The 17,857-nt window shown below is 44.1% G+C and overlaps 1 protein-coding gene across 2 annotated transcripts in view; it reads right to left on the reverse strand.

Annotated features, from left to right (window-relative positions):
* The window catches only part of LOC145353879 (tRNA selenocysteine 1-associated protein 1-like), an 81,493-nt gene that overhangs the window by 23,462 nt on the left and 40,174 nt on the right, over positions 1 to 17,857 (reverse strand). For both annotated transcript variants that reach the window (XM_080204813.1, XM_080204802.1), the window contains 2 exons: positions 7,207 to 7,402; positions 6,767 to 6,818 (listed from right to left, as the gene is read on the reverse strand). In XM_080204813.1, the coding sequence (XP_080060939.1) occupies positions 6,767 to 6,818; positions 7,207 to 7,402 (248 nt within the window). The remainder of the gene's footprint in view (positions 1 to 6,766; positions 6,819 to 7,206; positions 7,403 to 17,857) is intronic.

Raw genomic sequence — 17,857 nt, forward strand, 5'->3', positions numbered from 1 at the left:
AATGACATAGGTAGGAAGAGTGAGGAGGTCCTGCTGCAGCAGTTTAGGGAGTTAGGTAGAATGTTAAAAAGCAGGACCTCTAGGATTGTAATCTCAGAATTACTTCCTGTGCCACGTGCTAGTGAGGGAGGGTTTCACATATCTGGACCATTGGGGTCTCTTCCAGGGCAGGTGGGACCTGTACAAGAAGGACTGGTTGCACCTAAACTGGAAGGGCATAAATATTCTGGCCGGGAGGTTTGCTAGTGTCACACAGGAGAATTTAAACTAGTTTGGCAAGAGGTGGGAACCAAAGCAAACGTGAATTAGTTGAAAGAAAACAAGAGTAGGGCCAGACAGACTCAGAGAAAGAGCAGGCAGGGTGTAGTTGCTAATCAGAGAGAGTCTGGTAGACTGAAGTGCATTTGTTTCAATGTGAGAAGTGTAACAGATAAGGCAGATGAACTTAGGGCTTGGATTAGTACTAGCAAATGTGATGTGCTGCCATTACAGAGACTTGATTAAGGGGAGGACAGGATTGCAGCTTAACATTCCAGGATACAGTTGTTTCAGGCGGGATAGAGATGGGGTGGGGAGTTGCACTGCTAGTCGAGGCTGTTACAGCTGTACTGTGGGAGGACACCTCAGAGGACTCATACAGCGAGGCAATATGGGTAAAGCTCAGGAATAGGAAGGATGTAGTTACAATGTTGGGGTTTTAGTATAGGCCACCCAATTGCCAGTGGGAGATTGAAGAACAAGTATGTAGACAGATTTTGACAAGGCGTAAAAGTAACAGGATTGATGTGATGGGAGATTTTAACTTCCCTATATTGACTGGGACTCAGTGCTAGGGGCATGGATGGGGCAGAGTTTGTAAGGAGCATTCAGGAGGGCTTCTTGAAACAGTAGGTAGATAGTCCAACTAGGTAAGGGGCCATATTGGACCTGGTATTGGGGAATGAGCTCAGCTAGGTGGTTGATGTTTCAGCAGGGGAGCAGTTCAGGAAAAGTGACCACAATTCACTAAGCTTTAAGGTACTAATTGATAAAGATAAGTGTAGTCCTCAGGTTAAGGTGCTAAATTGGAGGAAGGCTAATTACAATATTCGGCAGGAACTGAAGAATGTAGGTTGGGGACAAATGTTTGAGACCAAATCAACATCTGGCATGTCAGAGGCATTCAAATGCATGTTGATAGGGATTTAGGACTGGCACATTCCTGTAAGGATGAAGGATAAGTATGGCAAGTTTTGGGAACCTTGGATAACAAGAAATATTGTGAGCCAAGACAAAGAGAAAAAGAAAGCATTTGTCAAAGCTAGGAGGCTGGGAACACACAAAGCAAGAGTGGAGTACAAGGAAAATAGAAAGAAACTCAAGCGAGTAGTAAGGAGGGCTAAAAGGGCTCATGAAAAAGCATTGGCCAGCAGGATTAAGGAAAATCCCAAGGCTTTTTATCTATGTATAAAGAGCAAGGGGTAGCCAGGGAGAGGGTTGGCCCACCTCAAGGACAAGGGAGGGAATCTATGTGTGGAGCCAGAGGAAATGGGCGAGGTATTAAATGAGTACTATTCACCAAAGAGAAGGACATCATGGATGATGAGTCTGGGAAAAGATGTGTAGATAGTTCAAGTCATGTTGAGATCAAAAAGGTGGTGGTATTGGGGTTCTTGAGAAACATTAAAAGGTAGACAAGTCCCTAAGGCTTGATGGGATATAGAGTCAGAAAGGTTTACATCATGGAAACAGGCCCTTTCGGCCAAATTGTCCATGCTGCTTTTTTTAAAAAAAACTCCTAAACTAATCCCAGTTGCCCACATCCCTCTATACCATCATACCCAAGTAACAATCTAAATGCTTTTTAAAAGACAATTGTACCCACCTCTACTACTACCTATGGCAGCTTGTTCCAGACACTCTCTACCCCCTGTGTGAAAGATTTGCCCCTTTGGACACTTGTATCTCTCCCTTGTCACCTTAAACCTATGCCCTCCAGTTTTAAACTCTCCTACCTTTGGAAAAAGATGTGACTACCTTGCTGATTTAGTCCCCTCGTTATTTTATAGACCTCTATATGATCACCTCGCAGCTTTCTACCCTCCAGAGAAAAAAGTCCCAGCCTATCCAGCCTCTCATAATTCAATCCATCAAGTCCCAGTAGCACCCAAGTAAATCTTTTCTGCACTCTTTCTAGTTTAATATCCTTTCTAATAATAGGGTGACCAGAATTACACACACTATTCCAAAGTGTGGCCTTACCAATGTCTTGAACAACTTCAACAAGACATTCCAACTCCTGTATTCAATGTTCTAACCAATGAAACCAAGCATGCTGAATGCCTTCTTCACCACTCTATCCCATATATGCCAGAATCTTGAGAAAGGCACGGGAGGAAATTGATGGGGCCTTCAGAGAAATTTGTATGCTGACTGGCTACAGGGGAAGTTCCAGAGGATTGGAGAATAGCCAATGTTGTTCCTTTGTTTAAGAAGGGTAGCAAGAATAATCCAGGTAATTACCGCCCTGTGAGCCTCACATCAGTGACAGGGAAATTATTGGAGAGGATTCTTTGAGACAGGATTTATTCTCATTTGGAAATAACCAAACATGGTTTTGTGAAGGAGAGGTCGTGTCTCACGAACATGATTGAGTTTTTCGAGCAAGTGACCAAGATGATTGATGAGGGTAGGGCAGTTGATGTTGTCTACATGGACTTCAGCAAGGCCTTTGACAAGGTCTCTCATGACAGATTGGTGCAAAAGGTGAAGTCGCATGGGATCACAGATGAGCTGGCAAGGTGGATACAAAACTGGCTCAGTCAAAGAAGACAGAGGGTAGCAGTGGATGGGTGCATTTCTGAATGGAGGGCTGTGATGAGTGGCGTTCCTCAGGGATCAGTGCTGGAACCTTTGCTGGAAAATGTAACTGTTTGACTAGTAGGTTTGTGGACGACACATGGTTGGTAGATTTGCGGATAGCACGAGGACCATCAGAGGATACAGCAGATTGCAGATGGATTGAAGACTTGGGCGGAGAGATGACAGATGGAATTTAATTCAGATAAATGTGAGGTAATGCATTTTCGAAGGTCTAATAAGGATAGGAAATATACAGTAAATGGCAGAACCCTTAAGAGTAATGATAGGCAAAGGAATCTGGGTGTACAGGTACACAGGTCACTGGAAGTGGAAACGCAGATGAAGAAGGTAGTCAAAAAGGCATATGGCATGCTTGCCTTCATTGGATGGGGCATTGAGTTTAAAAATTTGGCAAGTCATGTTGCAGTTTTGTCAAACCTTAGGCTGTACTCAGAATATAGCGTTCAATTCTGGTTGCCACATTACCAGAAAGATGTGGAGGCTTTGGAGAGGGTACAGAAAAGATTTACCAGAATGTTGCCTGGCATGGAGGGCATTAGCTATGAAGAGAGGTTGGAGTTGCTCTCACTAGAACAACGGAGGTTGAGAGGCGACTTGATAGAAGTCTACAAGATTATGAGGGGTACGGACAGAGCGGATAGTCAGAAGCTTTTTTCCAGGATGGAAGAGTCAATTACTGGGGGACACAGTTTTAAGCCGCAGGGAGCAAGGAGATGTATGAGGCAGATTTCACTACACAGAGGGTGGTGGGTGCCTGGAACTCACTGCCAGGGGAGGTAGTGGAAGCGAGTACGATAGTGGCTTTTAAAGGGGCGTTTGGACAAATACATGAATAAGAACATAAGAAATAGGAGCAGGAGTAGGCCATCTAGCCCTTCAAGCCTGCCCCGCCATTCAATAAGATCATGGCTGATCTGTCATGGCTCAGTTCCACATTCCCCCCCACTCCCCCTAACCCTTAATCCCCTCTCTTATCAAAAACCCATCAACCGCGTCTTAAAAATATTTAGCGAGGTAGCCTCCACCACTTCAACGGGCAGAGAATTCCAGAGATTCACCACCCTTTGAGTGAAGAAGTTCCTCCTCAACTCCGTTCTAAACCGCTCCTCCTTTATCTTGAGGCTGTGCCCCCTTGTCCTATTATCCTTTCTGAGCAGGAAGAGTCTCTCCACCTCTATCCTATCCATCCCATTCATCATCTTATACATCTCAATGAGATCTCCCCTCATTCTTCTAAACTCTAACGAGTACAAGCCTAGTTTATTCAGCCTCTCCTCATAGCTCAACACCCTCAACTCCGGTATCAGCCTAGTAAACCTCCTCTGCACTCCCTCCAAGGCAAAAATATCCTTGCGTAAGTACGGCGCCCAAAACTGCACACAGTACTCCAGCTGCGGCCTCACCAATGCCCTATACAGCCGCAGCAAGACCTCCCTACTTTTATATTCAATCCCCCTCACTATGAAGGCCAGCATCCCATTCGCCTTCCTGATCACCTGCTGCACCTGCAAGCTGGGTTTTTGCGACTCACCCCAAGGTCCCTCTGTACCGTCGCCTGCTGCAGTTTTTCGCCACGTAAGTGATAATCCTTCCTACCAAAGTGGACCACCTCGCACTTGCCAACATTAACTTCCACTTGCCATTTCCTGGCCCATTCGCCCAGCCTATCTAGATCCTTCTGTAGATTCTCCACACCCTCCGCACAATTTGCCTTTCCTCCAATCTTGGTGTCATCAGCAAATTTCGACACCCTACACTCGGTTCCCTCCTCCAGATCATCTATATAAATGGTAAATAGCTGAGGCCCCAGCACCGACCCCTGAGGCACTCCACTAGTCACCATCCGCCAATCCGAATAGCACCCATTGACCCCCACTCTCTGCCTCCTATTTGACAATCAATCCTCTATCCACGCTAACACCCTACCCCCAACTCCCTGTCCCTTGACCTTCTGCAATAACCTCCTGTGAGGTACCTTGTCAAACGCCTTCTGAAAATCCAGAAAGACCACATCCACCGGCTCTCCTCTATCCACCACCCTAGACACATCCTCATAGAACTCCAGTAAATTTGTCAGACACGACTTTCCTTTAACGAAACCGTGCTGCATCTGCTCTATCAAGCAATTCCTCTCAAGATGCCTCACTATTTCCTCCTTGATGACGGATTCTAACATCTTACCTACAACAGACGTTAAACTAACCGGCCTATAATTCCCTGCCTTTTGCCTGGCACCCTTCTTAAACAACGGCGTAACATTAGCCGCTTTCCAATCTTCTGGCACTTCCCCGGAATCCAGCGACGTCTGGAAAATAACCACCAAGGCATCCAATATCACCTCCGCCATTTCTTTCAGAACCCTCGGATGCATTCCATCCGGTCCTGGCGACTTGTCCACAATCAGTCCCTCCAGTCTGTCGAGCACCTCCTCTCTAGTAACAGTAATGTCATTAAGACCCTCCAGTCCTACCACCTTTCCATCACTAACACCCAGCAAATTATTCACGTCCTCCTCCGTGAAGACAAACAAAAAAGTTATTCAGGACCTCAGCCATATCCCCATCCCCTACCACTAAGTCCCCCTTCTCATCCTCTAAGGGACCAACGTTCACCCTAGCCAGCCTCTTCCTTTTTATATATTTATAAAAATTCTTGCTATCCTTTTTATATTAAGCGCAAGCCCAGCTTCATAGTTTCTCCTACCCTTCTTTATCAACTTCTTTGTCAATCTTTGTTGACATTTAAACCTCTCCCAATCCTCTTCTCGCCCACTACTCTTTGCTACTCTAAACGCCTCCGCTTTTAATTTAACACTTTCCTTCACCTCCTTCGTTATCCACGGCTTATTACCTCTCCTCCTACTGTCCTTTTTGACCATCGGAATAAATTTCTGCTGAGCACCAAGAAAGATCTCCTTAAAGATCCTCCACTGCTCCTCAGCAGACCTACCTTCCAATGCGCTCCCCCAGTCCACATTCGCCAATTCTTCTCTCATCCTACCGTACTCCCCTCTGTTCAAACAAAGGACGCGCAATAGACAAATATGGTCCCCGGAAGGGTAGGGAGTTTTACTTAAGTTGGGCAGCACGGTCAGTGCAGGCTCGGAGGGCCAAAGGGCTTGTTCCCGTGCTATAATTTTCTTTGTTCTATTTTCTGAAATGTGACACAATTCAGTCTTCAATGTTTGAAATGAAAAGTAAAAGAACATTCCATCCCATCTGCATCACTACCTTTCTGTTGTGTGCGGATTCACTAAAGATTTTGAGCAGAGGAAGGCAACATAACATTACTTCTTTGCAATACACTTGAACCTACTGGTTTCTGTTTCAGTGATCAAGGGATATGGGGAGAGTGGGGGGAGGGAGGAAGACAGGATCAGGATATTGGATTTGATGATCACCAATGATCAAAATGAATGGCAGATCAGCTTCATAAGGCCAAATGGCCTACTCCTGCTTCTAGTTACTGTGTTTCTATGGTTACAAAGAAACTAGAAGCAGGAGTAGGCCATTCGGCCCTACAGGACTGCTCCACCATTCATTATGATCATCTTGAAGAAACTCAGATCTGTCAAATGCAATTTCTTTTTCAAAAAATGATTTGCGAAGTGCTCGCTTATCAAGTCTTCAGATATTTCTCTCTTCTTCCGACCTTAAATAGCAGGGTTATGACTGCACTGGCACAAGTATTAGTTTTCAAAGGTCCACAAATTGTGTATTTATTCAAATTTTGTGCTCAAGGATCCAGCTTAGAAATGGTCCTCAATCACTTAAAAACATCAAATTACAGAAAACATACTGATGTTTAAAAATTAAAATATATATGATCAACAGGATTAAGTATTTTGTCCGTTATAAGGGCCTCATGTGACATAACTAAATGCTAAAATACAAAAGGATTTTACCTTCTAGAAGCTCCTCTTCTGTTTCCTCAGTAATTATGGGATTTTGCTGAAACTGAAAAACATTTTCTGGTAATAGAAAGAAGCAGCGGGTCAACAGGTCAAAATTCAACAAAGGGAAGGGGGTGGGAGTGGGGGAAACACGAAGGAGGGCGGGGGGAGACACAGCAGCGGACAGAGCAGCAGCAGGGAAGATAGCACGGGGCGGGGAGGGGATGGAGAGGAGGCACCGGGGAGAGGGGGGTGGGACGAGGAGGGGGCGCCGGGGCAGGGTGGGGCGGAGGGGCGCACACCAGTCGGGGGGGGGGGAAAAAAAAAATCGGCTGCGCTGGGAGGTGGGGGGAGGAGGACAGGGAAGCAAGTGTTGGCAGTCAGGGATAGAGGCAAGGGGCAGAGAATTAGAAAGTACAAACTGTGAGGAGGGAAAAAAAAAGAGATTTTACCTCGGGCAATTGTGCCATTTCTGTGATCATGGAAGAGGTTATTGCTGGTGCCTCAGTTGTGCCATACTGTGGGTACCCGTAACTGTAACCGGCGTAGGGATCGTAACCCCACTGAGAGTAATACTGCTGATACTGCTGATAGTATTGTGCATAATTAAATGTGGCAGTTGGTTGGTATTCTGGTTTGGTCTTTGCACTGAAATTACAAGTGTCCAAGTTGAACAGTCACACCCCTTAAAGTTTAACAAATAACTTAAAGAAAAATCATCTCTATAAATCAATAAGAGTCATAATGGTTTACAGCATGGAAACAGGCCCTTCGGTCTAGCCTGTCCATGCTGCGCAGTTTTTACCATTAAGCTAGTCCCAATTGTCTGCATTTGGCCCATCTCCCACTACATCAATCTTTCCCATGTAACTATCCAAATGCTTTTAAAAAGACAAAATTGTACCCATCTCCACTACAACCTCTGGTAGCTCTTTCCAGGTACTCACCACCCTTTATGAAAAAGTTGTCCCGCTGGATCCTTTTGTATCTCTCCTCTCTCACATTGAATCTCTATCCTTTAGTTTTAGACTCCCATACCTTTGGGAAAAGGTGTTGACTATTTAGCTGACCTATGCCTATTTTATAGGCTTCTGTAAGATCAATCCTCAGTCTCCTACCCTCCAAAGAAAAAGGTCCCAGTCCACTCAGCCTCTCCTTATAACTGAAACTACCAAGTCCTAGTAGCATCTTAATAAATTTTTCTGGACCCTTCTTAGTTTAATAATATCTTTTCTTTAATCGATATAATAACAATCCTTTCTCTAATAAATACTATAAGTTTCTATAATAATCAAACATTGATTTTTGCAGTATACAACCACAGGTTTGGATCTTGTATTTCAATTGGACAATACTAAGAAAATGAACATGCCCTCACCATTAATTAGAGACCAGATATTAAGTATTTAAACCAACCTCTGACAGTACAAGCAGACATTGTAAGAGACTCCTGTAAACTCTGCCTGATTACTATAAAAAGCCATATTTGACACTCAAAGTAAACAATGCAACAGACTCGACAGTTAAAGAGGAAGAAAAATGATCAGCTGTTATCGCTTTCTTTTTAATCAATCATTAATCAACCATTTTAATCACCTGCAGATGTGAACCATTTGAAATGCAATGATTATTAATCTAATTTGGGAGGAAACTAATCAAAATAGCCACAGTTGTTTTAAAGGACTATTTGTGCAAGGTCAGCGTCAATACAGATTTCTACATGGGCAATAGAAATGATCTTTTTCAATTTAAAACCTTAGCCTGTATCAAATTATCAGTTCACTCTTTGGGCACAACATCATTGTGGCATATGCAATGCTAAACTGTTGTGGTCCTTTCTCCTACCACAAAATTTCACCAAACACATCAGCTTGTAAAACTTGTTCAATTAAGCCAATTTATATGGGGGTTTGCATTTTGAAGAGCCACAAACAGACTACCACAGCTGCAATAGTCAACAGAACAAGGGATTATTTTTATACAGAAATGCTTGTATGGGGTCAGGACATGATGATGCTCATTATTATTTGGTTAGGAACTCTAAGTCTTCCAATTTTCAGAAATATTAGCCTGACATTATAGAATCCCAACTGTGCAGAAGGAGCCTTTCAGCTCATCAAGCCTGCACCATCAACAATCCCACCCAGGCCCTATCCTCCTAATCCTAATTTACCCTGATCGTCCTCCTAACAGTAAGGAGAAATTTAGCATGGCCAATCAACCTAACCTGCACATGAACAAAGTAAATTACAGCACAGGAACAAGCCCTTTGGCACTCCAAGCCTGTACCAACCATGCTGACTGACGGATATGGTCCCTTCCAGGGAATAGAAGGATATGGTCCCTTCCAGGGACCATATCCTTCTATTCCCATCCTATAAATGTATTTGTCAAGATGCCTCTTAAAAGTCACAATTGAACTTGCTTCCACTACCTTCCCCAGCAGCAAATCCCAGGCACCCACCACCCTCTATGTATTAAACTTGCCTTGTACACCTTCTTTAAACCTTGCCCTTCGCACTTTAAACCAATGCCCCCTAGTAATCGACTCTTCCACCGTGGGAAAAAGTTTCTGGCTATCCGTTCTGTAAGAAGTCTGACAACACCAGGTTTAAGTCCAACCAATTTATTTGATAGTAAACTCACAAGCTTTCGAGGTTCCCCTCTTCGACAGGTGAATGGAGAGTTCTGGCCTCAGACAGAGCATATAACAGCACAGACAGTTTACAGATTACTGATTAGAATGCGAATCTTTACACCTAACCTGCTATTCAAGTCTTAAAGTGGCTAACAATGTGAGTGGAAGGAGCACTGAACACAGGTTAAAGAGATGTGTATTGTCTCCAGACCGTACAGTAAGTGAGATCACTATCCACTTTGGAGCGTTCATGGGTGCAGGGCAGAACTGCTCCTCCTTCATTACAAATAGGGCTAACCTATTGGTTTGATTCAGAAGACAGTACTTGGTAAGACTGACTCGGAGGTGCCCTTCAGAACTGGAATTACATAGTACATTTGTTTAGGCAGACTACAGGAAGTTAATCCTGCATTGAGAATAATTCAGATGGACATTGAGTGCAAAATTTTGTTTTCAAAATTACTTGAATTGCACAGGATCTGAATAGGTCCTTAAGACACCTCAAAGCACTTCACAAACAATGGATCACCTTTGAGATGCAGTTACTAACATTTAACTAAACACAATAGTCAATTTATATGTAACTAAATTCCAAAAAACAGCAATTTAATGCATATGATAATTTGGCTTTGGTGGTTCTGGCTGAAGTCAGAATAGAAATATCTATAAAAGTAATGAGGGCCACAGATCAGCTAGATAGTCAGTATCTTTTCCCAAATGTCTAGTCTAAAACTAGATGACATAGGTTTAAGGTGAGAGGGAAGAGATACAAAAGTGTCCAGAGGGGCAACATTTTTCACAAAAAAAAGTGTTGAGTGTCTGGAACAAGCTGCCAGAGGTAGTAGTAGAGACGGTACAATTTTGTCTTTTAAAAAGCATTTAGATAGTTACATGGGTAAGATGGCTATAGAGGGATCTGAGCCAAATGCTGGCAATTGGGATTAGTTTAGGGGTTTTAAACAAAAAGGGTGCATGGACAAGTTGGGCTGAAGGGCCTGTTAGCCTGGAAGCAAGAGTTCCTTGTTCTCAAGGTAGCGTGTTGGTTTAATATCATCAGAAAGACAAAAACTCTGCCAATGTAGAACTTTGAATATTACACTGTATTGTCTACATTGTGTGTAGAAATATTTCTGACGTGGGAAATTACAACCATCTGAGTTTGTGCAATCCATAATAAATTACTTGTTAACCTATTTTGGCTGAGGGAAAATGTCAATTAAGAAAGTGTTTGTTCTTCATCTAATATCGCATTTGGATCTCTAGGATCCACCCAAATAAAAACCTAGGAATGGAATTAGATTATTAGGCCTTTGGATCTGCTTTGCCATTCAATCTGATTATGGCTGAGACATACTTCAACTCCATTTACCTGACCTTATTTGAAAATGTGACTTAACACATTGACAAAGGAAGAGCGGTGGAGGTGGTTTACCTGGACTTCAGCAAGGCATTTGATAAGGTCCCCCATGCAAGACTTCTTGAGAAGGTGAGAGGGCATGGGATCCAAGGGGTTTTGGCCTTGTGGATCCAGAACTGGCTTGCCTGCAGAAGGCAAAGAGTGGTTGTGGATGGGTCTTTTTCTGCATGGAGGTCAGTCACCAGTGGAATGCCCCAGGGATCTGTTCTAGGACCCTTGCTCTTTGTCATTTTCAGCCTCACCCGAAGCTGGAATTGAACCCGAGTCTCTGGTGCTGAGAGGCAGCAGTGCTAACCACTGTGCCACCGTGTCACCCATTTGATTTATTATTGTCACATACATTGGGGTACAGTGAAAAGTATTGTTTCTTGCAAACTATACAGACAAAACATACGATTCATAGGAAACATAAAGGAGAAGGAAAGGGTAGGGTGCAGAATATGGTGTCGCAGTTACATATAGTGTGAATAGAAAGATCAGCTTAATATATGACAGGCCCATTCAAAACTCTGATGTCATCAGGGTTTTCTCATGCTGTTCTTGAGTTGGATGATACGTGTTTTCAGACTTCTGTATTTTTTCCCGACAGAAGAAGGTGGAAGAGAAAATGTCCGGGCCTTGTGGGGTCCTTGATTATACTGACTACTTTTCTGAGGCAGCGGGAGGTATAGAAGGAGTTGAAGGATGGGGGGCTGGTTCGCAAGCTGGACTGGGCTATGTTCACAACCCTTTGTAACATAGCAGGAGCCATACCAAGCTGTGATAGATATGAAAAGGATGCTTTCTATGGTGCATTTGGCCTTGTGGATCCAGAATTGGCTTGCCTGCAGAAGGCAGAGAGTGGTTGTGCATGGGTCTTTTTCTGTTTGGAGGTCGGTCACCAGTGGAGTGCCCCAGGGATCTGTTCTAGGACCCTTGCTGTTTTGTCATTTTCATAAATGATTTGGATGAGGAAGTGGAGGGATGGGTTAGTAAGTTCACCGACAACACGAAGGTTGGTAGTATTGTGGATAATCTGGAGGGATGTCAGAAGTTGCAGCGTGACGTAGATAGGATGCAAGACTGGGCGGAGAAGTGGCAGATGGACTTCAACGCAGATAAGTGTGTAGCAGTCCATTTTGGCAGGTCCAATGGGATGAAGGAGTACAATATCAAGGGTAGGACTCTTAGCAGTGTTGAGGAGCAGAAGGGGTCCGGGTCCATAGGACTCTTAAATCAGTCTCGTAGGTGGAGGATGTGGTCAGGAAGGAGTATGGCGTGCTAGCCTTCATTAATCAAGGGATTGAGTTTAGGAGTCAGGAGGTATTGCTGCAACTTTATAAGACCCTTGTCAGACCCCACTTGGAGTACTGTGCGCAGTTCTGGTTGCTTCACTGCAGAAAGGATGTGGAAGCTACTGAGAGGGCGCAGAGGAGATTTACAAGGATGTTGCCTGGATTGGGAGGCATGCCTTATGAAGATAGGTTGAGGGAGCTAGGTCTCTTCTCCCTGGAGAGACGAAGGTTGTGAGGCGACCTGATAGAGGTTTATAAAATGTTGAGAGGTATAGATAGGGTGGATTCTCGGAGGCTATTTCCCAGGGCTGAAATAGTCACTACGAGAGGACACAGGTTTAAGGTACTGGGGAGCAAGTACAGAGGAGATGTTAGGGGTAAGTTTTTCACTGAGGGTGGTGAGTGAGTGGAATCGGCTGCCGTCGGTGGTGGTAGAGGCGAACTCGCTGGGGTCTTTTAAAAGACTTCTGGATGAGTACATGGGATTTAATGGGATTGGGAGTTACAGATAGTTCTATGGCCTGGTAGGTCCATACCTACATCACAAGTTGTGATCAGCACAACTTGTGGGCCGAAGGGCCTGTTTGTGCTGTAGTGTTCTATGTTCTACTTCATATTTCTTGAGAAAGCTAGCATGGATTTCTAACGGATAGGCCGTGCTTCAAAAATCTGATTGAAACTTTTGAAGAGCTAACTGAAGTAGTGGACGTGGAGTTGTCAATGGATTCTCTTTAACGTGACTTGCTGAAAACATCTGATAAAGTTCTTCGTAAGAGAGTAAGACATTTTGATTTTTTTTGTGTATCTGGACTTAAAAAGCATTTTTAATATGACCTGCATTTCAATTTTTATTTAAATGTAACCAGTAGTGGGTGGTAGAAACAAGGAGAAGGGAGAAAAATTATGACTGAAGATATGAATACTGTATGGAATTCTTTTAAGCTAAACATTGAACAAGGAAATAAACATATAGACATGTCAGGACACTCGGGCAGCGGCTAACCACCAGACACCCTGTATACAGAAACTGACCTGGACAATGGCCTCTTGAGTTTATATGAATGGCTTTCTTTCTGCCTTACTAAGGTGCAGAAATCATATCCACTGTTGGCACATACCTGGAGAAACACCATGCTAAGAGCAGGAAATGGCCATAGGCTAGGGTATGTGGCCAGGGTAGAACTGATAACCCTATTAGATGATTCAATTTTAAAACATTACCTTGTATGTTGAAAGATCAGGTCAGAAAGGTGTATAAAGCCAAAGCACTCAAGGACATGGCTACTGCAGTTAAGAAGCGTGACTTAGCCAATAACCAGAAAGCATACTCCTCGCCAAGTATGTCAACATGGTTGGCCAATGCTCTGACATCAAAAGATGCCATTGAAATCTGGACCTGCAAATGCCAGCTTAAAGAGATACTCAAGATCAATGGTAAGGGATTAATCCTTCACCCTCCCTCCAGCTTCGCAATCGGGGGAAGCTGTGGCTATTTCACCTACGCCTGCCAGCCAGCCCAAAGTTGGTCACTCCCGTAGAAAATCAGGCACGCCGACTGCAGTGCTCTCATCTGCAAGAATTGCAAACATGAAGATCATCAGACTGCAAGCAGACTAAGCACTGCAACCTGTGTGCCGAAGCAGGCCATCTCTACAAGATCTGCCCCAAATGCCGCCTTTATTGTGGAAAGCCAAGGATGGCCAAGCAGATGGAACAGCCAGCCTGATTAATACCAAGGAGATGTGCAAAACTTCCAGCCAGCAAAGCCTTGAGCCAGCAGAATGGTACAAAAGAGAACAAAGTGGAAGACAAAGGGGGAAAAAAAAAGGACAGCCAAACAACATCACTGTTCCTTGCAGCTCCACTTCTCAGTGGACCAAACCAATGGAGGAGAAACCATAAGAAGGCCAGTCAACAATGGTTTGGCAGCTGGCGAGGAGAAGCAGGAAGAAAGTTGAGAATGATAAAGCCACCTGCCAAGTGAGCAGCAACAAACCACTCCCAGCTGACACAGATGATGGGGGTGGCTACACATTGGATGAGGATGAAAAAGGGCATCAACAGAAGTGGCAAAACACTAGGAAGTTGGGGAAGTGACACCCCAAGCTCCAGAGCATCGAAAACAACAGGGTGACCAGTGCACCCCAACTCCAACCCCATTGTGAGCAGACCAGCACATCCGAGCTCGGGCGAGTAGGGAACAGCAACGTCCCTGGAGGGGGATAGATGGGAATGACTGTTTCGTAAGAAGTATCACAACACCAGGTTAAAGTCCAACAGGTTTATTTGGTAGCACAAGCTTTTGGAGCGCTGCCCCTTCGTCATGTGAGTGCAGGATTTGATTCACAAACAGTGATACATCTCACAATCAGGGACTGCTCCAACAGAGAAAGTGATGCCACCGGGATGAAACAACTGCAGCGTGAGGCACTCAGTTCAGTTTCCTCAGTCCATCCAAAGTGAGACAACTTACAGACACTATGGGCACGCAAGGAGCTGATCAAAGGACTGGAACTGTCAAAGACAACAGGTCTGGTTAGCGACAAAACATGTTAAAATGGGATAAAGACTGCTTCCATTAATATCGCATTGTGGGTTTGACACTATGCATATGTTGTGACCTTGGGTTACCTGGCTAAGGTCAAAGCCAGCCTGCTGTTTCTGCAGGAGCACGTGATACACACTGCAGCTGCTAGGAGTAATGGTAATGTTGATTGTCCCAGGGACCATCAATCTAGTCAGGAGAAAATGACTCATGTTCCTCCTGTCTGGGTATTCCGCTGGGAAGGGACAACTTCACCATTTTCAAAGTAAAAGAGATGGTGGGTGGGCATCATCTCAAAATAATGAGTAACTGGATTCCTTCGGCAGCTTTCATTGCTGCTGCGTACTTCTGGGACTGTCATTCTGGGCAATGAGTTAAACTGCATCATTGATACAACTGGATGATCGGCAGCACTAACAGCAGACTGGACGCCATATCCAGACTCCTGATGAAAACAGCAAAAGATGCCAAGTTGCACAACATCTTCAGCAACCCTGCAGATGGAATGCAGCATAGATTTATCTGACCACAGCCAAAGAGAGCTGTCTGCTCCAGGCTAGACTTCCTGTTTGTGTCCCGAGCTTTCATGGTCAGATCCACCAAAGTTTAAGCTGCTCTTCTTTCTTTGACCACTACCACCTGCTGGTGAGCTGCCACCTACAGGAGGGCCAAATGTTTGGCAGGGAAACATGGAAGCTGAATTTGGGTTAACCCTAGAGAAAACTGAGGAACTTAAAAGGAACTACAAAGATTGGGAAACTGTGGAATCCCCCCAAGTCCCTGACACACACTGGTGGGAGGCATCAACAGGTTTTTCATCCTGAAAGGTAAGAGAGAGAGAGAGAGATACAGGGGAAATGTCTCAACTTTTCAACTGAATCAGATCCATCTGCAGTCAATGGAGACAGCTATCAGGAAGTATCTCCAGGAGGTGTAAGGCAGGCTAGCCTCATTCTTCACCACGCAGACTTCCAAGATTACTTTTGAGTCCAGAAGCTATTCCGTTGAACAGGATATGTACTCTGGTTTCTTCTTCCAAAAGGTTCAGAGGGAATTCTCTGATCAAAAAACTGAAGGAAAATGGCAGCTAGTCATAAGAGCATGGAAACAGGCCCTTCGGCCCAACTTGTCCATGCCGCCCTTTTTTTAAGCACCTAAGCTAATCCCAATTGCCCGCATTTGGTCCATAACCTTCTATACCCATCGTATCCATGTAACTATCCAAATGCTTTTTTAAAAACACAAAATTGTACCCGCCTCTACTACTACCTCTAGCAGCTTATTCAAGACAGTCACTTCCCTCTGTGTGAAAAAATTGCCCCTCTGGACACTTTTGTATCTCTCCCTTCTCAGCTTAAACCTATGCCCTCCAGTTTGAGATTCCCCTACCTTTGGGAAAAGATATTGACTATCCAGCTGATCTGTGCCTCTCATTATGTTATAGACGTCTATAAGATCACCCCTCAGCCTTCTACGCTCCAGAGAAAAAAGTCCCAGTCTATCCAGCCTCTCCTTATAACTCAATCCATCAAATCCCAGTAGCATCCTAGTAAATCTTTTCTGCACTCTTTCTAGTTTAATCATATCCTTTCTATAATAGGGTGACCAGAATTGCATACAGTATTCCAAGTGTAGCCTTACCAATGTCTTGTACAACTTCAACAAGACATTCCAACTCCTGTATTCAATGTTCTGACTGATGAAATCAAGCACGTTGAATGCCTTCTTCACCACTCTGTCCACCCGTGACTCCACCTTCAAGGAGCTATGAATATGTACCCCTAGATCTCTTTGTTCTGTAACTCTCTCCAGTGCCCTACCATTAACTGAATAAGTCCTGCCCTGGTTCAATCTACCAAAATGCATCACCTCACATTTGTCTAAATTAAACTCCAGCTGCCATTTGTCAGCCCGCTGGCCCAACTGATCAAGATCGCGTTGCAATTGGAAATAATTTTCTTCACTGTCCGCTATACCACCAATCTTACTGTCACCTACAAACTTACTAACCATGCCTCCTATATTCTCATCCAAATCATTACTGTAAATGACAAATAATAGTGGACCCAACACTGATCCCTGAGGCAGACCGCTGGTCACAGGCCTTCAGTTTGAAAAACAATTCTCTACAATCACCCCCTGGCTTCTGTCAAGAAGCCAATTTTGTATCCATTTAGATACCTCACCCTGGATCCCGTGAGATTTAACCTTATGCAGCAACCTATCATGCAGTACCTTCTCAAAGGCCTTGTAGACAACATCAACTGCACCTCATCTACCTTCTTGGTTACCTCTTCCAAAACTCAAATTTGTGAGACATGATCTTCCACTCACAAAGCCCTGCTGACTGTCTCTAATCAGTACTTGCATCTCTAAATGCCTGTAGATCCTGTCTCTCAAAATACCTTCTAACAATTTACCCACCATAGAGGCTCACTGGTCTGTAGTTCCCAGGCTTTTCTCTGCAGTCCTTTTTAAGGAAAGGCACAACATTTCTCACTCTCCAATCTTCAGGCACCTCACCCATGACTATCGATGATTCAAATATCTTGGCTAGGGGATCCACAATTTCCTCCCTAGCCTCCCACAATGTCCTGGGATACACTTCATTAGGTCCTGGGGATATATCTACCTTGATGTGCTTTAAGACTTCCAGCACCACCTTCTCTGTAATACATACACTCCTCAAGTCATCACTATTTATTTCCCAAGTTGCCTAAAATCCATGCTTTTCTCAACAGTAAATACTGACGAGAAATATTAATTTAGAATCTCACCCATCTCTTGTGGATCCACACATGGATGATCTTGTTGATCCTTAAGAGGCCCTACTCTGTCCCTTGTTACTCTTTTGGCCTTTATGTATTTGTAAAAGCTCTTTGAATTCTCCTTTGCCTTATCTGCCAAAACAATCCTGTGTCCCCTTTTTGCCCTCCTGATTTCTCTATTAACTCTACTCCCTATACTCTTTAAAGGATTCACTTGATCCCAGCTGCCTATATATGTCATGTGTCTCTTTCTTCTTCTTGACCAGGGCCTCAATATCCCGAGTCATCCAGGGTTCCCTACTTCTGCCAGCCTTGCCCTTAACTCTAAGAGAAATATGCTTACCCTGAACCCTGGTTAATGCACTTTTGAAAACATGCCACTTACCAGATGTCCCTTTGCCTTCCCACAGACTTCGCCAATTAACTTTTGAAAGTTCCTGCCTGATACCATCAAAATTGGC

Source organism: Carcharhinus amblyrhynchos, chromosome 2, assembly GCF_965287045.1.
Source record: "Carcharhinus amblyrhynchos chromosome 2, sCarAmb.v2.hapA, whole genome shotgun sequence".
Lineage (NCBI taxonomy): Eukaryota > Metazoa > Chordata > Chondrichthyes > Carcharhiniformes > Carcharhinidae > Carcharhinus > Carcharhinus amblyrhynchos.